This window comes from Parasteatoda tepidariorum, chromosome 2 (assembly GCF_982258835.1).
Source record: "Parasteatoda tepidariorum strain Cologne lab strain chromosome 2, Ptep-v5.0, whole genome shotgun sequence".
Lineage (NCBI taxonomy): Eukaryota > Metazoa > Arthropoda > Arachnida > Araneae > Theridiidae > Parasteatoda > Parasteatoda tepidariorum.
Window position 1 is genome coordinate 56,695,538 of NC_141756.1, and position 25,463 is coordinate 56,721,000.

The 25,463-nt window shown below is 27.4% G+C and overlaps 1 protein-coding gene across 1 annotated transcript in view; it reads left to right on the forward strand.

Annotated features, from left to right (window-relative positions):
• IA-2 (tyrosine phosphatase IA-2) overlaps positions 1-25,463 on the forward strand; it is a 357,746-nt gene that overhangs the window by 152,303 nt on the left and 179,980 nt on the right. The window contains exons 6-8 of the mRNA XM_087157386.1: positions 7,037-7,478; positions 8,378-8,544; positions 9,901-10,039. Of these exons, the coding sequence (XP_087013512.1) occupies positions 7,037-7,478; positions 8,378-8,544; positions 9,901-10,039 (748 nt within the window). The remainder of the gene's footprint in view (positions 1-7,036; positions 7,479-8,377; positions 8,545-9,900; positions 10,040-25,463) is intronic.

Below are 25,463 nucleotides of genomic sequence, written 5' to 3' on the forward strand. Positions count from 1 at the left end.
ATTAGTTCATTTTGGAAAGAGGTATAAATCTGAAGCTTTTAATAAATTTAAAAATATTGGTGAAAAGGTTAATCAATTTGAGTGATATTTTGTACTCTATAATTTGATTAAACATTAAAATGTAACAATGAATATTTAAATCATTCAAAAATAAATAAATAAAAATTAAATTCTTAGAGCGAAATAAATGGACTTATCCCACTTTCGAAACTAACGACACAGTTTTTGAAACTTTGTTTCGAAGAAAGAGCTGAAAATGGTTATATTTTTCATCAATTATATTTTATTTGTTATTTGGGCTCGGGTCAATTCTGATTGAAAGTCTTTGGTCACAAAAAGTGAGCTCGAACTCAACCCTCATATTTTTTCTAATAGATTTTGTTTTAATTTTTTTATAACCGTCGTTGAATAGTTAACACAGTTTTTGGGTTTACGACTAATAATGTTCAATTCCGAAGCCTTATAATTTTGAACCCAATCCAGAACATACCAAATTCTTAGAACAAACCAAATGGACTTATTCCACGTTCAAAACTAACGACACAGTTCTTGAAACTCAGCTATGAAGAAAAAGCTGAAAATGGTTATGTTTTTCATCAATTAGTTCATAAGTGTCCCTAACAGGTCTTTGGTGGTAGTTTGGGTTCTAGTTACTCGGGCTTCGGTTAATTCTGATTGAAAGTCTTTGGACATAAAAAGTGAGCTCAAACTCAACTCTTTTTTTTTCAATAAATTTTATTTTATTTTTCATTTTATAACCGTCGTTGAACAGTCAACCCAGTTTATAGGTTTACGCCTACTAATGTTCAATTCCATAGCCTTGTAATTTTGAACCCAATTCAGAAGCCAAGGGAACTCCTGGATCAAGTATTGGGAGAAATTTCCCTTCCTGGAGGAATTTTCGATGCAACTAACTCGCATTTGCGTTTCATGAAGAGGAAGACTACGTGAACGTCCTCCCGCGGTTAGCCTGATGGGAAGGGGACTCTAACCCATTATCCGTCTACTACTGAGAATATTTCCCGTTAGCACTGTGGTCGGTGCGAGTCGGATGCGGAATTCGTATCTACCAACCATCGCTAAAATTTGAACCCGGTTCAACTTATTGGAAAGCGAATGCTCTATTCCTTGAGCCATCATGTGTCTAATAGAATGATGCAAAACGAAAACAGAATGCTTACTCTATAGAACAGAATGTCATAGGTTGAGACAAGAACAACTTTGGGTATTCACTTCAGTTCCAAGCACATAAATATGCATTATATTAAATTCGAAAATAATTTTCAAAATTACGAATAAACAAGAAAAATTTTTATATTTTAAAATACTTAAATTAAAGCATAACTTGTTTCGTTTGCTAAGATTTATCATATTTTACGAAAACATCAACCAACATTAAAATTGAACAAGCATGTAACAGCAATTTATTATGAACTACATTCAGTCAAAATAACAAAGGAAACGATTTAAAATAATCCTAAGAATAATATTTTAATAGTTCCCGCAAACACAGTGAGGCAAGGTAAAACAAAAACTTCATTAAGAAAGGCTTTTAATTCATACGAGCCAAAGCGGAAACTTTTGCTATTTAGTTGAATGACTAAATGAAAGAATAGATTGTATTGCGTTTAAGCTACATTACCTCGCGATTTTTTTCTATCATAACTTTTTTAAGCTATTTAAATATTATTTTGAGCGACTTAATTTTGCTTAAATCATTTATACAATTTTGCATTTATATCGAGCTTTACATCATCTGCTTTCCAAGGGATTTATATTTTTAATTATTGTTGCTTGATCAAAATGTACCTTTATTTTTCACTTTGTTCATAATTGAACTACGCTCCACTAACTTCTAACGTTAAGTTACTAAACTTTTATTTAACTTTTACTTGCGCTCCGCTTTGAAAAATTACAGCTAATTTGGTTCAGTAGTTTATCTAAAAGCACTGATATAAAATAAATTAGTTTTTCCTTTAAACAAAGATAAGTAAAGTTTTGTAAATAAAACAAAAATTGAAGTTAAAAAAATTATAGAAATTTTGAAAAAGGAAACTGGTTGGTTGGTTGGTGTCGTATCCTCTATAGAATCATATTTCATGGTGTGCTTGAATAGTTTTTGTTATTTCTGAAAAAGGAAACTGTTTTAGGAGTTTGTTTGTTCATAATGTAAGTTTTATTTTATAAGGAACACGTTACTAAATTCTTATTGCTATTATTAATAAAAATTTAAAAAAGATACAAGAAAGCAGTTTTTTTTCTTTCTTTATTTTTCTTTTGGCTTTCTATTAAATGCAATTTTATTTTATCACCTAAGTAAATTTCAAACATGCTTTTTTTTGTGAAAGTTCGCCTAATGTTTTTAGACAGAAACAATAGGTATCTATTGTAATGTAATTATTTTTATCCTAGAATATAATACCAATGCATTTGGTATATTTGAAATGTTATGTTGTTGCAGGTAATAGAGAAAAGAATTACATCGAACATCTATTTTATCATTTAGTTAAGTTGGTTGTAAAGTTAATGGCATTTTTTAACTTACCACATTTCGTATTATTAAATTTAACTTTTTAAAGATTCGAAAATTAGCAACGTTAAGTAAGATTATTTGTTTGCACGAAATTTATAACTTTAAATATTTACAGAAATTTTAAATTTACAAAATCAGTAGTCAATTTAAAACTAATATTTAAAAACTTTTGTTTACAGCTAAAATTTTAATTAATTTTTCTCTTTTAATTTTCTTATAAAATAAATTCTATATGTATTGGAAAAGAAAAACCATGTTCTTGCTCCTTACGTTAATAATAAAATGTTAACTATTCGTTATGATTTAGTGTTCCTGTTTCCAATCCATCACAGTTCTGTTTTTAAAGTTCTAAAGATTTTAAATAAGTTTATTAACATGAAGTAGTTTCAAGCAACTCAATGAAATCATTAAATTCACAAAGTTGTTACTGTATCACATAATCTATACAGTTTTGTTACCATTACACAGCTTATACTAAGAATTTCTACATCCATTTTGGAAATGATAAAAAAAATATCTAAATATTTACTTGGTAACTGAGTTGATTCCAATAAAAATACAGATTTCTAAAGAAACAATTTACTTATAACTAGCTATATAACATTACTTAAATTATTAAAGACACTCTAACAAAATGAATTTGCACTGAGAAAAAAAAAGTAAGATTAAAACTACTTAAATTTAGTAACATTTACCGTTTTTTTGGCTCTATGTAAACACCGAAATGCTAAATTTTTATTGAAGTGCTTTGATAATGACTTTGGTAAAATTAGCAATAAAAAGTGATTTTATAATATGTGATGAAATTTGATAATTTTATCATGATACCTAAGAGCATGGTATAACAGCAGTTTAATTGGTTAAATTAATCTTTCAGTTTTGTATTTTCAACTAAATGTGTGTAGTAATAAGAACAATAATCTTGAAAACCAGAATTTGAGGTAAACTATAATCATATGAACGATTTAAATTATTAGATTAATGGTGTAAATACCGGATAGTTTGGTTTTATTTTTTTACCAGAAAAGTCATTACTATAGAATACAGTAATTATATCAGAATTTTTTAGTTCGTGTAAGTAAATACTTAACGAATAACTCATTTTTTAGCATTACTTAAATAATTAAAGACAACCTAACAAAATGAATAATGGATATAGTATTGCCAATAGATGGAGAAATACTCAAGCTAATGATGCCACGTGAGAAAAATACATGTAGAGATTATTTCAATCATTCATGGAAACTTTAGATCATTATTCTTCAGTTTCTCCTCTTTGTTATTTTAAATCACTCTGACACCATAGATGACTCTTTTTATTCCTGAAGTTTTTTTCTCTTTTTCAATTGATGCCTGAAAGATAATACATACTAGAAGCTCTTCACATTCAACTCGTTCAAAATTTAATTACATATATTTAAACAAAATTCTGAGAAATACTCGTTTGTATTTCTGTGTAAATAATATGAATGTTTCCTACTGAATAAGTGAAAAATTACCTTTATATTTAAAAAAATGCAATAAATCAGCTAGTTTGTATTGCCAATTTTATGCTTTCCTTCAAAAAAACTCTTAAAATTTTTACTGTCACGTTTTATCTTTTCAATTTAAAATTTTGGGAATGCGTGCAAAACGGAAAATGAGAAACAAATACAATTTACACAACAGTTGTGCAAATAATTTGTAAAGCGCTGTTGATCCATAGCATAAAAAATTTATGTCTTTATTTACATAAATTTACACCATAAATTATAAATTTCACGTTATGATAAACAAAATTGTGAATTTGCAACACATTTGTTTTTAAATTTTGAAAGTAAATTAATAAAAAATTTGAATATTTTCTATAAAAAATGAGAATATTTCAACAAATTTTGAACTTGTTTAGGCTTAAAGTGGCTAATTTTTTGCTGTAAAAATTTTGGTGTACAGTTGTCACCATTTCTAATGATGAGGTAAAATAAAATTTATAACAAAGCGTGTAGTCACATTTATTTTTTCACTGTTATAGTTTTTCATATTTGTTTATTCATATTTTGTTTGTTTGTTTATTAGCAACCCATATTTTAATCTCGTTGAAATTTATTTACGACAAGCACATTTTTAGCAATACGTTTATTTTTTTTAAACAATTGTTATTTTGTCAATTTTACCTAATTGTTTTACGACAACTACAGTTATGTACTTAAAAAGGTTTTTAGCTTATGTTTCAATTCATTACATTCGTTCGCGTTATGTTATTTTGTATAGTAATTTAAAATTCGATATATTTTGAACTATATGCTTATATTTTTAATGATTTCTTCAAGAATTTAATAATAGGAATTCTCAATACCACAGATTGTCTAAAATTTTATTATAATTGTAAATTCCATTGGTAAAGACATTAAACAATCTAGAACTGTAGAGGTGAGTATTTGAGAACAAAGGATATTCTATGCTCTCCATATTTATCCACATTCACAATTCTACTACCAAAAATATGAATTCATAATTCATCTTTCTTCAAACCATACTAAAACTTAGAAAATGTTACGTGGATATAAACTCTTCACCTGAATTAAATAACGTTTTTTATAGATTGGTAATCACCATATACCGAAAAATATGTACTTACTGTATTAGGGAAACTGTGAGTGCTGTTCAAAATTCCCACAATTGAGTGTTAATTGAGTTGTGTCGTTTATTTGCAATTGTGAGGGTCGTTGTGAACTTGGAAATTTAATAACATAAGAAAGTTTAAAGTGAGATCAATATGACAATTCTACAATGAAAATGGCTCATCCATTAATTATCATTCAGTAATAACCGAGTTTTATATTTTAGATGTTATTTTTTAACCAATAATCCTTTTTTTTCGTAATTAACTAATAATTTGTTCAACAGAAACTGCAGGTTTCTTTTTTTTAAAAAAGAATAGATATAATTCTTTCAAAAGGCTTAACTAAAATGCTCATCAAACTTTTGTTTAACGAAATGAAGTTAGCGTGAGACTTTAGCTCAGCTGATTTAAAAATAAAAAAATACTGATGTTTACAATTCCCCCTTTTCACAATTACCGACTTTGGCCCTAAATTTCAAAAAAACTAAAAAAATTGAAAATCATTAAAATTATGCTCTTTTCCGTTAAATAAACCAATTCATCTTTTAATTTTGAATTCAATTTTAACTTTTATTTACCATTTTCACAATAACTGTAATATTAAACCTCATTTTTTAATATTCTCCAAAATATTCTGCATTTTTCACGTCAAAGATTCATTGTTTTTGATATAGTAGTTTATTATTTATGAGTCTTAAAACACCTTCTGTTAATTCCACGCTGTATATTTATCGATAGTAAATTATTAAAAAAATAATAAGAAGTTTACTTAATTAATGAAAATTAATGAACATTTTTTCGCTATTACCCTGATTGGTGCATCCTATTTCCCGGCGTCATGTAATATGAAACTGAATGCATGTTTTTCTTACTTGCGTTTGTCAAAATTTAAATAATCGGTATTAAGTGATCACTCTATCGCAGGCTATAAACATGACATTTATCTGATTTATTTATATTTTTGATTAAAATATTAAACGGAAATCGTTGTTATTTTACTTGTAAATAATAAAAAATAAAAAATTTAATGGATTGAATTGTTTTAAATTTCGTTTAGAAATCTTAGATATTTTAATAAATTTGCTTAAGATAAAATTATAACTATGCAGTAAAACTTAGTGTGCTAGCATTTCTTTTTTCATTTCTTTTAGCATTTCTTTTTTCTGTGTTAGCATCTCAAAATTGCAATACCCATTTATAGTGATAGATATCCTTGAAAATACCAGTAATTCTTTTAAAAAAAGTTACATTTGTATAAGCTTAATTTTAAGAATAGGTGATTAGAAATAGGTTATTTTCATGTATTACTAGAGGAGGAAAAATAACAGGAATATTTCAGTTATCTGTCATTAAGTAAAATAATAAAGATTGAATTTAAAAATAATGCGAATATATTCTTTTAATTACAATCCTTGAATTTGAAAACAAAATTACAATACCCATTTATAGTGATAGATATCTTTGAAAATGCCAGTAATTATTTTTAAAAATGTTATATTATTATAAACATAATTTTAAAAATAGGTGATTAGAAATAGGTTATTTTCATGTATTACTAGAGGACGAAAAATAACCGAAATATTTCAGTTATCTTTCATTAAGTGAAATCCATACTTAAAAAATAATGCGAATATAGTTTTTTAATTACAATCTTTAGATTGAAAAACAAAATTGTAATATTCATTTATAAATATCTTTGAAAATACCAGTAATTCTTTAAAAAAAATTAAGAAAAGTCAATTATTTATCGAATATTTTTTCTCTTCTACAAATATATCTAATAACTTCTATCATAAAGAAAAGAAAGTCTGGACTACTTAAAGTAACACATTTTATTGTCACTTATTTTATATTCTCATATTTTAATGCTGAAACAAATGGCTGGTTTTCATTTATTTTAGATGCAAATCAAATCAGACTTTCCATCAGGTCTTAATCAAAAGGAAGCACTGAGAGAAGGCAGTATTGAGTTTTTACCGATAGAAGATAATGAATTTCCAGAGGACGAGCTTCTTGATCCCTTTGACAAGAAGAGAGTGGTGCAACTTACTGATCATTACAATTCCCAGGATCAAGACACACATCCGATTGTGAAGATTAGCAGTGATCAAGAAAATCCGTCGGCGCAAAAGTCGGGGTATAACGCCGATGAAGAAATCCCAACTTTCGGAAGAATTAGAGGAGAAGATAATGAAGATGTGAATTTCCGTTGGAATGCAAAACACAGGACTAAATTTATGGATGATGATCTGACTCGATTTGCTAAAGGTGATCCAGCGAGACAAGAGCGAGTCAAGAATCTTAATTTTGAACCAGAATCAACAGATAATAATAATTTAAGTGGTAAGCTTTATTTACACTCATTTATTGATTCTATATTATTCCCTTAAAATTAAATACATTTGAGTAGTTTTTATTAAAATATCTTCAATTTGATAATTTTTTTAAAGTTTCAGAACATTTTATTATTAAATTTGTCTTAGGCATGATAAAATGTTTCATTAATAATATATTGCAAATCAAAGGAATAAATAAAAATTACTATAGATGAATCAACTTATATTAAATTCAATTCGATGTTAATTCTCAGTACATTAGTTTGAATTCAATTATTTTATGAGAAATATTTACTATAATCAAATTTATCTAACTAAAATGAGTAATTTTATATTAACTACTATAAGGAAATGTGCACACCTTTTAAGCAAAAACTCAGTGGGAAATTGTCTATGCAACAAACTTATACCTTTTCGCGGTGGCTAAAAAAATTACTTATAGCTTTAATGAGGTTAAAAATTCAGATTTTAGAGCTTAAGTTTATAATAAGAAGACGTATTAATTTTTTTAAGAAAAAGTTTTTAAAACGAAATTTTTCTATTTGAGCGAATGTTTTTGCGTGTTTGCTGTCTATTTTTCTTTAAGAAAATGAACATTAAATCGAATAAATGAGAAATTACTACAATGTAATTTTAAAGGTATTATTTCCCAGAAACATATTTAATTTATTTCTTGTGATCTATACGCTAATAACTTATAACAGTTACTCTGAAGATTTTACAATAAGCATATCGAAGCAAAAATATTTTTCAAAATTTAAAAACACTTTTTTAAACGGGTTTTTGTGTGCCAAAAATTTTTAGAGTATTAAAAACACATTTTATGAACGTATTTTACACTTCATAAATATTTTACTATACTGAAAAAATTTACAGATATTGACATACTTTACAATTTTCCAACAGATGTGATTGAGAATGATTATTTAGAAGATCAGCTTTATGCCATTTTCCCAACAGCAAAAGGAATGCCAACATTTACTCGGGACATGCGATACGATACAAAAAAACCTGGCCCAACTTACATGCTTCATGACGATGAAGATGGCGATACCTCTCATGATGATGAAGAGGTAAAAGAAAAATACTATTACTCTCTTACCACCACGAGTCATATCCAGGATTGAAAAAACGATTGGTAGTAACAAAATATAACTATTTAGCTTGTTTTAATGCAAATCATTTTCCCAAAGAAAAAGCTCCCCTGATTATATATTATAACTGTTAATAAGTCACAAAAAATTATTACTCTTTTTTTAAAACAAGCTAGAAATTTTAAAAAAAAAATACCACAAATTTTTCTCAGTCCCGGATACGCGGTTCACGTGAGGCAGATTTTCAAAAACCGCACTGTAAAAAATTCCGGATCAAATTATGATATAAAGTACCGGCATTGATGCAACATCCGTAAAATCCATTTTTACTGTTAAATATTATACCATACTTTTTACAGTAACATTAGACTGATTTAATGATTTTATGATCATTATTACTACAAAAATTACGTTATATCAGATTTTTCGTTCCGCTACATGTTTCGGTAAACTCCCGTAACATGTTATATTCTTAACCTTTATTTGATCATGATTTATTTTTCAATGCAGCCGGTGAATATCTTTTATTAATGATTAAATAAAAATACAAATTCTACTACCAATATCAGTAGAAGTGATTTCTTTTAAAAATAAAAAGAAGTAAAGCATGGTGTAGATGAAATTATGAAATTATTCAAACAAATGCATCTTAAATATTTGAATAAACATCTTTAAACTATAAATTGAATTTTATACATTATGTATCTACAACTTTCACTTAAAACAACTTACAAAACTCCACTCACCTAACTTACAATAAGAAAACTTACGAAAATAAATTGCATTTTTATCTAGCAGCAACTTTTGATTAAAAGATGAGACTGATAACTGTGTAACAGTGATTTAATATATTTAAACTACAGTTATTACGATACTAAGAAAATCGTTATAGAAGTATTTTTAATACTTTTAAAACGACATTTCAAAGTATAAGAATGAATTCGATTAACTGCTAACTGTTTCAATAAATTTATTTCACAAATGTTTAAACCATTACATTTATTAACTAACTCTTATTGGCATATGAGTTTCATGTTTTATTTCATTCTCAGTTACAAGAATAAAGTAGTATAAAATTTTAAAATCAGTTCAGCACTTTTTTTGTACACTATGTTTATGTGAGCCCAAATATGAATTCCAATATACAAAAAAATAATTTTATTAAATATATAGAAAATAAACTTATGATATGCCATTGTTTCTTTAAATAAGTGAAAAAACAGAGATAAAATACTATTTATTTTACTTTTTATCAATATGAATACATGTGAAATCAAATATAATAAAATGACAGTTTTCTTTTGGACTTAAAATGTTTTCTCTTCAACTCCATAGATGGCGGGACAAGAAATGGACAGATTTTTATCTCATCTTACTCAGAATGTTGAGCATAACCAGTTGCTTTCACTGCTAAAGTCACCTGTTGGAGTTCATAAATCCTATAATACGTTTGTTCCGAATTTCGAAGTAACAGGTAAGAGCACGAAAAGCTTAAACATCTTTTTTTGACATTCCAAATCGTTTTCAAATTTAGTTGCTCATGTCTTGCTAAAAATGATGTTTGCGCATGCGTATTGTCAGTTTGAAAAGTTCTTTCTGTGTTTTTCTTTTTCTCCTGAACATTTAGTGCTTTCTTCCTCATGAAAAAGTGACATGTGGTAAATCAAATGTCGAAAAAGTGAAAAGATTCAAAAATCGTTTTCCCATCCTACTTATTTCCTTCAAAGCAGGGTTTTTATAGTTACGTTATTCTTTAGACTGACATAAAAAACTATCAACTTGTCCAAAAAAAAACTTGTGAAATAAGCAGTAAATGTTTTTTTCTTACCTGGGCAATGAAAGGAAATAAAATAAAGAGTTGTCACGTAAATTGAAAAACATATTATTTTCTGATTACTTTTTAAATGCCAAATAAAAAGAAAAGAAATTCAAATAACTATTACTAATTATAAGGAACAGATTTATAACTGCTATATATAACTATATCTAAATTGCCAATGAAGTTTGGTGAATGTGATGAATTTCAACGTATTTGGCCAGAGATTACAAATACGCGTGTAAAAAGATAATTTCTCTTGCAATCAACAAAACAATATCAGTTTCTTGTATGTTGACGTCCACTCCTTATGAGCGTTGTTCATTTATCGGTTGTACAAATACGTTGAGGTAGACTGTTTTAATTTTTTAAAATTCCTTTTAAGTTTTTGTTTTGAAGGCACTTAACCTTAAAAAAATGAACGATTTTTTCGAATAATTTTTAGGATCGATCCTAAAAATCGTTCAAAAATTTCACTTGGACAATTCATAATGGACATTTGAGTAATGAATTTTCTCGCTGATTTAGTATTAGTCATTGTTATACACAAATTAAACTTTAGGCGATTCTGTGTTTCTTCTCAAATATTTAAGAAATAACAGGTGCAATGTTAGCTAGTTTACGGTGTATTTTATTTATAAAAAAAGGGACTTTATTGCGTATTCTGTAATATCTAATTAATTTTTATACGTTCTGCATTTGATTTCAACCGACTCTTTATCGGCTTGCTTATTAACTAAATCTGTTGTAACATCTCTATTCTATAATCTACGTGACGCTACCAAGTGTACTAATTGTTTGCGTATTACAACGTACAAATTTCTATAATAACAGCAACTCGACTGAACAGACGCATTCTTGATGCCTTGACAACAAAAAATAAGATCAAGTATAATTAGAAATTTGAACTCATTGATATTATTACGTTGGGAAGAGCATTATTTTTACTTTATGTTTGGGATGTCTGTTTATAAAACATGTTTACATTTTATCACCATCAATATTAAATCATTAGTCGTTTTTGACTGACAAATATGATTTGAATGCTGTAAGGAAAGGTATTATACCTACTATATCATTGAACAACATGCAATAGTAATTCTTAAGTAAAACAATATTTGTTTCCAATTCCGTTTATTGCTTTAAATCTTTTCATTTATAGTCCAGTAAAATTAAACTTTTTTATCGGAAAAAATCCCAAGATTGTTTTGTTCATAGGAAGCTATGTTATATTATTACATGCTAATGTTACCTGGAAACTCCCCAACTCTCCTCTATTGTGCTTCCCTCCTTTTTCGAGATAATGGAGCTGATTTGAGGGGAAGAATTGAGTTTTTTTCTTGGCAAGCAAGTCGGACATTGTTCCTGATGTATTTTTAAGCGTTAAATCAAATGAGATTTTTTTTTCAAAAAAGATTCCGATTTCGTTTAAATTTTGTATTTTGGTATTTAAATTTGCATTCTTTAAAATTATAAAAACATTTTCATATCGTACAAATCATATATTTTTTTAAACTATTATTGAACAAAACAGCAAGAAATAATAAATAATTCTTAATTTTTTTTTACATGGAGTTGTAGTAGATAAACGAATTTTATTGTTGTGTTCAAAAATTTCCCTTCAAAAGTTATTGAGATATGGTTAAATATGCAGACAATAAATATGCGTCCAAGCTTTCGACCGCTTTCTATACCAAACTATTGAAACCATATTTGACTTACTGGTGTAAAAATATGGTCAAAACTACCTGAATTTACCTCTATGGGAACACAAAAAATCTAGATAATTTTTGTCGAAGTGTTGTGGTAATGATTTTGACTGAATTAATAATAAAATATCGTTTCATAATACGTAATAAGTGAAAAATTTGGAAATTGTGGTGAAATTTGGTAAATTTTATCATTATACCTAGAATATGGTATAAAAACTATTTATTCTGTTAAATTTTCGTTTATATTTTGTATTTCTTTGCTAATTTTGCAGTAATAGGAACTATTTTTTGAAAGTTTGAAAGCCAGAATTTTCGTTAAACCGTTACCATATGAATGTAAAAAATTACCAAATGAATGGTTCAAATGCCATTAATTACGGTTTCATTAACCAGAATTGCTTTTTTTTTTTACCAGAAACTGCAATATCTTTTATCTTACATTACGGTAATTCAACCAGGTTTTTTTTGTCTTCTCCGTTAAGATTGTAGTTATCTAATATGTTTTAGGTGTCAGTCACCCAAATTCGTCGAATAAAACGTGTATTTATTCAGAGAAAGTACGTTTCTTTGTATTTTCTCTGCTTTCTTAACTCAGAATATTGTCTACACTAATTAATTGGTATTTTCAAAGCTAGAATTTCATGCCATTAAAATTGAATCTTAGTACGTGAAAATCTGAACATATTAGATCGAATGCTACTCAAACTGATCCGTTTTCTTATTCGCATTTTATTTGTTTTATCAGGAACAGATTATATCAAGAATAACAAGAAACTTCCGTTTTAAAAACGCGCAAAAAAGTAAACAAAAAGTTAGCAAGCATTAGACTTCATAATAAGTATTGAATTAATGAAATTTTCAGTTAGCGCTTTATTAGCTCAATTAATTTTGCATTGACCTTGAGACTTCAGATTGACGTAAGAGAATTTATAGTTCAGCAATATTCTGCATACATTTAGATTCCGGTGCCATCAATGTTGGATTTTATCTGGAAATATTTCAACAAAAAACCTCAAATAATTATCTTAATATATTATTGCATTAATTATTTGAATTTTATATTGCATTATTATATTAAGTTTATATTATTACATTCATAATTATTCATTTCATTCCATCGACGCTGATTCTTAGATCACAAATGATATCAATTTTTGAGCCTGATACAAGTGATAAGACTATTTCGTTGCATTTCTGTTTATTCTGAATGTCAAACTATCTGAATACCGAATAAATATTTTATCCCACATAAGAAGAAGAAGGGTTACGTAGTAAGGCTGAATTTAAAGTATTTATTTTGCAAATCCTACATATACGCTGTTAAGGAAATAAATTATTCTTTGCTATATTCTTAAAATTCTTTACTCCGACTTATGCACTAAAATGGTATTTTAACTTAACTTGCTAGCTGAAAAGGTTTTCAGGCCCAATAATAATTAGGAACAAAATTTTAAATGTAGCTAAAGTTGACTTTCAAATGAGAGTTAAAATAAATGAATGTGCGTTTTTCTCATTCAATTTAATGAGAGTTCGAAAAAATGCTTAAATCTCACATCATTAGCCAAATACTGAAAAAGTATATCAAAAATATGCACTAAAACACTGACATGCACTATTACTTTGCAAAAACGTGAACCCTAATGTTTTAGACAGTATACATATACGATGGATTTGAAATTATTTGGGAGATTTCGCAGTTTTTCGTTATCATGCTTACTCTCCCGCATGTAAGCTTTGAAATTTTCCAATAAAATGTAGCAACATTCACAATATTATTGTATTCAATAATTATCGCTTTGTATAATATTCACGATATTGTTATATTCGATATACATAAGCGTATTATCGGCATCCACTCACCTGCGTAAATGTCTTGTTGGCGAATTTGTGTCAATTTTACTAATAACCGATAGATAAAGTTTTTTTTTTAAGTTTATGATATTTTCATTTAAAAGATAGTAATATAAAGTTTAAAATTTTAAAATTCGTGATCAGGAAAGACACGAATAATTAATTTTTATTATTAATGGTTGGTATTAACTTGTTATTTTAATAGTATTAAACGCATTCGAATTTAATAAGCATAAAAGCCTTGAAAATGAAATGCTGTATTGACGAAAGAGAATAAGCAAATTAATGTTTAACATTACCACAGTGAAATATAATATATTTCCGATACCTTATGTTAGATGGCATATTTGTTTGTAGCATGTTTTACTTCTGCACTTAAACTATGAGTTTATCAAGGTCAAGGATTTTTAAATTTTTTTATAGTGGTTTCTCCTTTTTCCATTTTTTAGAAATTTAGAAATATTTTGTCAAAATACGGTTTAAATGACAGCTCACGTTTTTATCATTGTTTAAATTTTAATTTTTTTCATCATTGGATTTTTAGCACCCTATTTTTTTCATAATTTTTACCCCAAACACCCAAAGATTTACATTAAACCACCTCATAAAGATTTACAAACTTCAGAAAAAAACGCGATCCAAATCGGTGCTCTTGTCTGGTTGTGTTGTCAAGATACTAGCAAATATACTCCCAGATATTTCACTTCCAGACACACACACACACACACATATATATATATATATATATATATATATATATATATATATATATATATATATATATATATATATATATATATATATATATATATATATATATCAAAATTGCTTTCAGCGATTAGCGACTAGTTATCGGTATTTAAGTTCCTCAATAAGGCAATTTTTTTATGGTCCCCTTTAACGAATATATACTTTTTTTCTATCAACTTTGCTCTTTAGTATATCGATTATTCGCTGATTTCAATTCGAACTTTTTACCAAAATGAATTAATTATCACTTTTGTTAATAATAGGATGGCGCAATTTGTCTCTTTCTTCTAAATAATGTGGTACAATCCCTTCCTGTATTTTTCTTTTCAGCATATTACTTACTTTCATATATTTCAATTAGTATAGTGACAGCCGCAGTGACTCAGGAGATGAAACATTCGCCTCTCAATGAGGTGACACAGATTCGAATCCGAGCGATGGCTGGTTGATAGAAATTCTGCTGCCGGCTATCATCAACCACAGTTTTGACGGATAATATCCTCTGTGGTAGACAAATCATAGGTTTGAATTCTCTTGCGTTGAACTAACAGTGCGATGTAGTAGTCGTGGCTTTCATGTCCATCTAACACAGATGCGGGTTAGTTCGATGAAAGAAAGGCTACTTTGTCCCAATGCTCTATCCAGATTTTCCCTTGTCTTCTAGGATGACTTCAAATTCACAAGAATACGGAGTTGAAATTTGATAGTCTTAAACACATAAGTTTGTCGGCTGTTCAACTCTGGTTATAAAATAAAATAAATTAGTACCGTGAGAAAGCGTTCAGCATTGACAAACACGCTGACGTCACTTGCCAGTATTTAATTCAAGTAGAAAACGGTCTTTATGGAAACCGTAACGGTTTTCTTAAGTTTTTATTATTATTATTTTCAATAATTTCACTATAATATATTTATCTTGCAACATTTAATCTTTCTCTCATCTTCCACCCACTATCTTTCTTTTTCTTTGCTACTTTTGATCGACTTTACTCTAGTATGAGCTTATTAATTAAAAAAAAATAAAGATCTCGAGAGGATTCTCAAATATGAATAAATTAATATATTTAAAGCAAATAATCCAAAAAAAGAGCACGAAAAAGCCATTACTTTCGAACGAATTGGAATTTGGAACCAAAATTCACGTTAATTCACACAAATAAAAATAACTCTTTCAGCACTTTAAATTTTGACTTCTTAGTGGCATTTTCGCAGGATACAGACAGATCTCAATAAATGTTTAACAGTTAATAATTTTCGAACTAACTGTCAAGTCATAATTTTTTCTATTCCATCATACTCCCTGCACTTTTTCCTACATAAATTCGCAATTGTAAGTTTCTGAGTGTTTTAGAATTTGTGAAGTATGCAAAATTTAACAGAAAACAAAAAAAGGAAAGTGTGAAAAAATGCAGAAAAAATGCACTTTAAATGGCAATAACTTTCGAACAAATCGGAATTTCGAAGAAATTTTCTGTGTTAGGTTCATAAACAAATATGGTCTTTTCAGCATACCGAATTTCAACTCTGTAATTGCATTCCTGCTGCCTGTAAAGCGCCCGCGTGATATTTTTCATTCAAGTTTAATAATAAATAATACTCGAATTTGCACAGCCGAACAAGATGTAGCCTTGAGTTGAACAACTAAATCAACTGTGGCCATTTTGATGTTTTAATATAGAGACATTATATTGTTATAGAAATGATATAGTGGTTTAATATAATTTAAGTCATACTCTATTTTATTTAATAATCACTTAATTGATGTGAATTTTATTCGTACAATATCACAATTTAAGCAGAGGCCAGTATTTAATTCGTAAGTGGTCAGCATTTACTTAAAAACTGGGAATAATTGTAAAAGTTAAAATTATTAAATAAAAAATTTCAATTATTTCTATTCATCAATTAATAATTTGTATAGGCTTGCTTCATAGATTGCATCAAAATATGTTGCTCTATATTTAATCCATTTTCTCTCTCCCTTTTATACATATTCACATTTTTACTTTGTTTTTGCTTTTTGCTGTATTAAACTGTATGGCACAAAGCAAAGAGAAAGTAAGATTTAATGTTATAAACAGAATTTGTGACCGGTAAGGGCTTTAGAGTTTTTTTCTAAGCACATGCACTGGAATTTTGCATTCAAGCATTTTTAGCTGACTTAGATGTTCTTTTATTGAAGAATGGGAATTTCATCTTTGATACAGATTTTTACATTTGCAAATTTTTTTTCTCCTTTTGTTAGTATTACATATTAGTCAATGTAAAACAAAGAAGCATATAACTTAATGCCGGAATGTTATTGAAAAGAAATTCCTAAATCTCTTTCTAAATTTTCTTTTAGCATAAAAAAAGTCTTACAATACACCACAGATGACAAGAACTCTCGCACAGTCTAAATTTTATTGCAGTTCGAATATCCGTAATTAAATTATTCGAAAAATCTCGTATCCTCACAAAATATTTTTCATTATAAAATTCCTCCTTTCGAATTGAACTTTTTTAATTTTTTTTCTCTTTCTTGTAGATTTTTTACATTTATTTTGTTTTATATTTTTTCGAAGAACAAGAATTTAAGTTTCAATCCGTGGTAGGGAACTTCGTTTAATACGACAGCACTACCAATAGTCTAAATGTATTCTGATTCGTCACCCTCCTAGTTCTTCCTTTTTTGTATTTCTATACAAAATGAAACATTATTCAAATAGTTTGAAGTTGAAGAGGGTGTCGATTCTCTCAGCTCTCAAACACTAAAGTCAAAAGATTCTATACGAACAAGCTGAAATTCTTCAGGCCATTAAATCTCTGAAAATACTGTAAAATTCTCCGGGAGGCGACGAATAAATTAGTGAGGAATGATCTATCTGCAGTCTGCCTTCACTATCCGTTGCTAAGTCACGCGAGGAAGATGGAAGTTTAGAATCAATATTGGAAAGACCCAGCCTTGTAAATTTCTTCATGTTTTTTTTTCTTCACACAATGCAGGAAAAAAACTTTTTGGTTTGAAAAAGAAAAAAAAACATTATCTTTCTTCAGTGGTTTGTGTTTCTTTTTCCCGGCGAGGATCACCATAAAAAACAATCTCTCCTCTCCTGAAGAAGGTTAAATAAAATTAAGTGCACCTTTCTAAAATTAATTTTTTTGTCTCTTTGTATTAATTTCAATGCACAGTTACAGGCATTTTGCTAATGTAATTGTTAATATAATTATCTCTCAAAGAGTAAGTGACTTCTTTTGTTAATTGCAACTTACTATTATCTTCTGGGTAAAAACAGATGATTGCATAATCAGTTGTTTTTTAATTTTATTTTACCGCAACATGGTTTTAGAGAGAAAAAAATATAAAGGCAATTATGGAGTCAATTTTAATTAATTTTATTAGCTTTGCAGCTAACATACTAATTTATTCCAATGATAATACATTCTTCATTCATTTTCCTTGAAAAACGTAGTTTTCTTTTTTAGCGAGATGAATATATATATATATATATATATATATATATATATATATATATATATATATATATATATATATATATATATATATATTACTGAGTTTAATTAGTTTAGAGTAGTCAAAATAAAATTGTTTAAACTTAAAATAGAGTTTCCCTCTCCAATCAGCAAGACATTTTACTAGATAAATTGTTTTTTATTATAATTATTTTTATTATTAAGAGTCATTCTGTTTTTATTAATAAGAAGCAAATTCTCAACTAAAATTAAAATTAATACTTTGATAATACTTAAAAACATGTCTAAATTTAGTTCCCTTAAAAGAACAAGTTACGCATATTTATTATTAAAAATTTGAATATTGCCCGTGATAATATTTTTGCAATTAATTTACTGGAATTTTAATATATCTGTTAGTATCTATACAAACGTAATTGAATCTCAAATTAATCGTATTAAATTAATTGGCAAAAATGAAGAGCTGATTTCAGATAATTGCAAATCTCTGTGTAAACTTCTCTTAAATAATGGTACCTCGATTGGATTTGATGCTTGATTTAGTAAAGGCTGGGTTTCCGTGGTGAAGTAATGCTTTTTTATACGTTATGGTAATGACAACCTAGAATTGAAATTTCGATCGGCTCACCTTGAAACATAATTGAACGCCTGCTAGTGTTATCTATTTATTTCAATTTTATTTCATTTTATTTCACTTCTTTTAAATTTTCTCTTCATGAACTTATTAGTTTCAAGGGAGTAGATTTATAAATTAGTTCAATACTCGAACTTGTGTTATTTATATTCATCTTAAGGATCGAGTTTTTCTTTCATCGAATATATTTACTTTTTCGATTTTTTATTGTTACAGTATATAAGCTTCATCTGACTTGCTCTTGTTTATTTATTTTTTGGGGGTGAGGGGAGGAGTCATAGGGCTGTTTGAGATATTTTACCACTGCATTGTAATGTCCCCTAAGAAGCTGCCATCTTGTCTGTGCTTTTCATTTTTTTTTCATTAGTGCTATTGTGGGTGGAATCTTGGGGCATTTTTGATGCATTTTGTTGTCACCTTTTTTTATTTATTATTTATTTTTTATTGGTATTTCGCATTAAATTACATTTTATTACATTGCATTTCTTAAATTAAATTTTTCTTAAATTGCATTTTCTTTAGTCACGTATTTTGTATTAAATTGCATTTTTTTAATCCTATGAAATAAAATAAATCCTTTTAATAGAATAAAAATCTTCTTGAATTTTAATTAAATTGGTAGTAATTAGCAATACATAACATAAGAAGTAAAAATTTACAATGTAAACACTACTTGAAGTAAGCACGTTTTTATCTCTTTCTTGCGTGGTTCTACTTCAGCTAAGTTCTTTATCAGCACGACTGCCCTTTGTGGACCCCCTTTAGAACATTCTTCTATTCTGTTCTCTTCTTCCTCAGTTTGTTTCGGTCACACAGTAGTAATATACAGTAGTAGTATTTTTTTAAAGTTTCTTAAAGATTCGAGATTGCACGTCCTAACTAGGCGACTTCTTTTTATCATTTTAATACTTATTATCAGTCCTAAAAGTAATAACTTATGACAAGAAAAAGCAATATTACCAACTAACATTTTTGGTGAAAATTGAAACCAGCAGGCTTATACGTGTAAAGATGGACAAAAACATGAAAATCCAGTTTTCAAAACTGAAACCTAAAGTATTTTAAGGATTTATTGAAATACCATATTTTCATAATTATTAACCAGAAATAAATGCAATTTTTCAAAAACGAATTTTTTTTTCTTCCAAAAATACCCTGAGTAATTTTTGATCTAATGATCGAATTTTTATGCACTAAGACTCAATCTTAATAGTTTGAGGAGGGGACCACAAATATTCTAATTAGTTAATAGCAACAATATCGAAAATAAGCTCCTAATAGAAAGTTTGATTTCCTTGATTTCTTTATTTTGCTATATTTCGAAAGATTTCCTTATTTGATTCCATGGAAAATCAAAAGTTTGGTTCCCTTGATTATAAATTTTCCATTTTGTGCATTTCATTAGATCTCGAGAAATCTTTGAGTGGATTGGAAAATATTTTCACATAATTACAAAGTTCATTTATCCAAAAATAGTTCCGCGCACGAATTATTTAATAATTATAATTGTAAAAACCTTTTTAATAATTATATTTTATTTTCATTATTTTATGAATAATATAATATTAATAAAAGTCGAAGCATTTTTAAATTGTAAGATATAAATCTTTTTACATCATTTTGAGGTATCTAATTTTATATGGCAAAATGTTTTTTAACAAAATTGGTCGATAGTTTCTGAGAAATACAATTTTAAAAAAAATCAGAATTTGAAATTCGATTTTAAAAAACATTAAACCGATTTAGTTTCAGTTTTGTGCATTGCCATATAAAATTATATTCTTTTAAATAATGTAAAATTTGTATATTTTACGATTCAGAAATTTTTTGACACTCTATGGGGATTATTGACAATATATGGTACTACAAATACCTCTGTTTTGCTTTGCTCTGAATCTCTCCTTTGAAGGGCATATTATTAATATGCATAAACTGTTCATATTTCAGTTTTACACTTCATTTTCATGTATTAACTGGTTGAACTTCAGTTTATTTGCTTTTTCTGGGTTCTTAACATTTTTAGATTTAAGGAAACACAACTTAGAAAGGTAGTTCGATAGAAAAAAAAGTGGTTTCGAGTATTTTTTTCAATACTAATTTATAAATTACAGATTTGCTACAAAAACTACATAATTTTTGGAAATTATATCTAAAAAAACTTATTACTTTTACAATAATATTTCATAATCTAACATACATGGTTATTGCGAATTCTTTGTTAGCCGAGCTACAAATTATGTTGCAAAATCAGCACATATGAAATAGTTTCCATTTCATTTTCATTATTTGTTACTCTTTTGGTTATTTAGTATAATTCATCTGAACAAAAAATAATAAATTATTAAATAATAAATGTTTACGATACGCTTTAGTACAAGGAATTAAAATTTATGTGATTATTCACAGCTATTTAGTGATAGTCGAAATTTACCACATCTACGCAGATTTCCAAATTATTTCCCAATTACACTTGGTATAAAGCTACATACTTGGTATAAGTTTTAACTTTTTAAATAAAAAAAAACTGTAGATTCTACATTATTTAGCTTAATGAAAACAAGTTTCAAATGAGTAAATAAAGAAAAAGTGACCACTAGGTTTATTATAGCTTTAAAAATAACAATACGATTAATGTCACTTCGAGCATTTCTTTTAAAAAACATTTTAATGTAGGGGAGAGTCGGGTAGCCCCGCCCAGCGGGTACCCCCGCCCACTGTCAATTTCACATGTATAGAATATTTTTTCAAGTCAATGGGCCATCGGACATTAATTGTTATATTAAAAAAAGATTATTTTCAAAGTTTCAAGTATTTATGCCGCTGGTAACATGGTAAACAATAGTTTTGAAAATATGTTGAATACAGTAGTCATGAAATTAAGAAAAATTGGTTGAATGTTTCGATTAAACTTCATTTTAATACTAAAAAAATAATTTTTTCTATACATACAGCATTAAAGTATGTAGTCTTAAGTTTAATTTGCACAAAGAAAGAAGTTTGTATGCAAAAAATTGTTCGAGTAATTACAAATTTTAAAAAAAATTGGATTTCGGGTAGCCCCGCTCACATGAATGTCGGGTATCAACGCCCAATTTTATTTCGTCGATAAATGTACGGTTGCAAAGATTATTATTTTATTGCTTCTAATGTGAATGTTATATGCATTTTTAACAACAAATATATGTTTTGATATTATATGAAACATAAATTTATATATTTAAAAATGAAAAATTAAATATTTTTAAAATGTAATTGATATGTCCAAATTAAATTTAATATCAAGAAATCATAAATATTATGATAAGCTATTTGCTTACTTATTTATTTTCACTTTTTTGTGAACGAATCAATCTACAGAAGCATTTGAATGCAATCAAAATACAAAGTGAATTTGTAATTTTATAAGAAGCATTTTATAATAAGTTTATAAGAAGGGATTAACCAAATAAGTTTATATTCAAAAACAACTATTGTTATTAATTATTGTTACTTAAATTAAATTATTTTCGTTAAATATTTAATATAAATATCTATTAATATTATAATATATTAATATACATTAATATTGATAAAAAGTATGACATTTGTTGTTATTAAATGATAGAATTCACTAAAAGTATATAAATATGTAATAAATAAACTAATTTTGTGATAAAAATGATAAATGAGGTTTATCTATTGTCAATACATTGGTCATTCTCATTTACACCTGAAAAAATAGCCAAAAAACACAATTTTTGTAACTGGGCGGGGCTACCCGACGCATTTTGAAAAGAGCTGAGAAACATGTTTTTTTAAATTTCTATTTTCATAAGTTTAACTATTCTTTTCTTGATTTATTCTTTTTGCATTATTTAATTAGATGATAAAACAATAGAAACATACAAAAATGTTGATTATTACTCAGTATTATACAGAAATATAAGCAATACTCCTTAAGTGAGCGGGGCTACCCGACTCTCCCCTACTCTGGTTAATAAAAAAGTAAGTGTAAATTCTTTATATAATTTTTACAGAAAAAAAACCGCTTCAAGAAAAGTACAGATTTTTTCTATTTTTAATCGTTATCAGAAGTGCTGCAAAAAATTTCCGTTTTTTTACAGACTTTCTCCATATACTTAATGCATAATGTTTTCACGAAACAATTTTATTTCTTGTTTTTCACCCTCATCACAAAAGGAATAAAACTGTCAATTTAAATTCTAGTTTTTGAGGAGCCTACTTTAAGACAACTTTTATCAATTCCTCTTGCGATTATTTCCGTATTTGTTCTCACTTTTGAAAAGCTATTTTATGGTTTTGAACATTGCATAAATAAAATTGTGATTCGATTTCATTGTTGAAATGAAACGTTACCTGATAATTATCTGTATTTAGATCTAATTTTTTGGTAACTTAAATTGCCACTAACATTTTTGTAAGGGAGGGATGGTAAATGTTGTTTCAAGCGAATCTGCACGTAAACATGATTTCAATCTACAAGATTTTCAAGAAAAAGACATTTTAAGATTTTTCTTTATAACCAAACACTAGAAATGCTCAGGAAACAGAGCTCTCACTTCCGAATGAGGCAACCCGAGTCTGAATCCCGGCGTTGACTGGTCATGCGAATTCTACTCTCGGCTAACACCGACCATAATGATGAGATAGATATTTTATAGAGTAATTTTTTTTGTTAAAATAGCTGAGGTTTTGTTAAAATAACAAAACTTATTTTCTGAAAACCAGGTGTCCATTTGTAAATAACAATATTTTTCTGTGAAATAAGCGATTTTAAACTGACGCACCAGATGGCAGTTTTCATTTTCTGTAAACTAAACAGTTTTTTTTTCTTCTTTTTTTTACAAAGTAGGGGAGAGTGGGGTCAATTGTAACATTTTTTACTTAACTACTTTTAACTAACAAAAAATCCAACATATTATTAGTATTAATTGACAGACGAGTAAAGTAGACTATCTTCTACTAGAAAAAAAAATACCTTATTTTAAATGTTATTATATCAGTTATTAACAATTTTTGACAGTCGTGCGCTTGTTGCAATTGTCCCCACTTACGGGGTCAATTGTAACAGTTCATAAATTCAACTAAAACATAGTTAATTGTACATATTATCATAGTTGTGATATATATTTTTTATTGATCAAAATAGTAGTGATATTTTAGGAGTAAAAATAATAATGAGCAGAGACCTAAAGGGTTAAACTTTTAACTTTAAGGGGTTAAAAAATTTAATTTATGCTGTGAAAGGTGACAAATAAAATAATGCACATGCAACATAATATAAATGATATAGAAAACTATTGGGGGTTCTTAAAGAGTTAAATAATGGTTTGTAAACATAAGATTATTTATTTTCAGCTGTTACATTCGTCCCTTTACTTATTGTTACAATCGTCCCCAAGACGCCATTTCAGCTTCATTTGTTAAAAACAATGCTAGCTAATTAACAAAACTAATTTTTTTTAAGTGTTAATTAAGGTGTCCACTTACATATTCGGTTAATAATTTTTATTTGTTTAAACAAAATTACTTTGTTACAATATAATATTCTAATACCAAAAAAAGTACTTAGGTAGCATGAAAATATCTTTTGTGATGTAACTCTTTCAAAAGTACATAAAAATGGTTGCCAGCAGGGGTGTACATGTAGATTTATTAAATACACCTTGTGCGCCACCTGGGAACCACATCTAGAACCCGACACTCAAAATTTTTGCTCTGTTACAATTGTACCCTGTTACAATCGACCGCACTCTCCCCTACTGTATTTATAACAGTCATTTGGAAATTTTTTCAAATGACTGTTTATTGAAACGGTTTATTGGTTTATTGAACGGTTTATTGAACAACGGTTTATTGAAAATTCTTGTTTTCAAAGTTATTTTTCTCACACATTTTGTAAGAAAAAAAAACTGAAAAGTAAATTTACCAGTATTGGCGGTTTTCATGCCATACTCTTAGATATCATGATTAAACTACCAAATTCTACCACAAAATTTAAACCCATGTTTTATTGTTAATTTTATCGAATCAAATCATTACAAAACCGTTTTTTTTTTAAAATAATCGAACTTTTGTGTTTTCATGAAGCCAGTAAAAAGCCCAAATATTTGGAAAATTTTATATTAATGATATAACCTCCAATCGTTAAAGTTTAAAATAAAATACATGATTTTTCACAATACATTTTATTTCTATACAGAAACATTTATAGAAACAAAAACCAGGAATCCTTTCATGGATAAGTAATCTTTAATAATTACAACTTGTTTGCAAAACGACTGGACTAAGAGATAAAAAAGTTTTCTCATAATACTCACAGTAAGGGAAAGAGTGCTGAAAAAATTTGTACATTACAACTACCGTAAAATAGTTTACGTAAAATGGATACTGATGATGTTGCTTCGATATCGGTTAAAAATAGCAGAGATTGCCAAAAAGATGTGAATATAGTGTGATTGTGAGTATTCCGATGTATTACCTCCTTCGCCAATGGATCTTTTAGAAACTCTAGAACCTGGATTTATTATAATGACGAAAATTAAATGCAATTGTTATAAATAAAATTTTATATATACTGCTATTTATTGATAATCCCCTTTTTTATTTTGAAAAATAATATTTTTCGCTATTCTCATATAAAGGCAAAATGCAATAATAA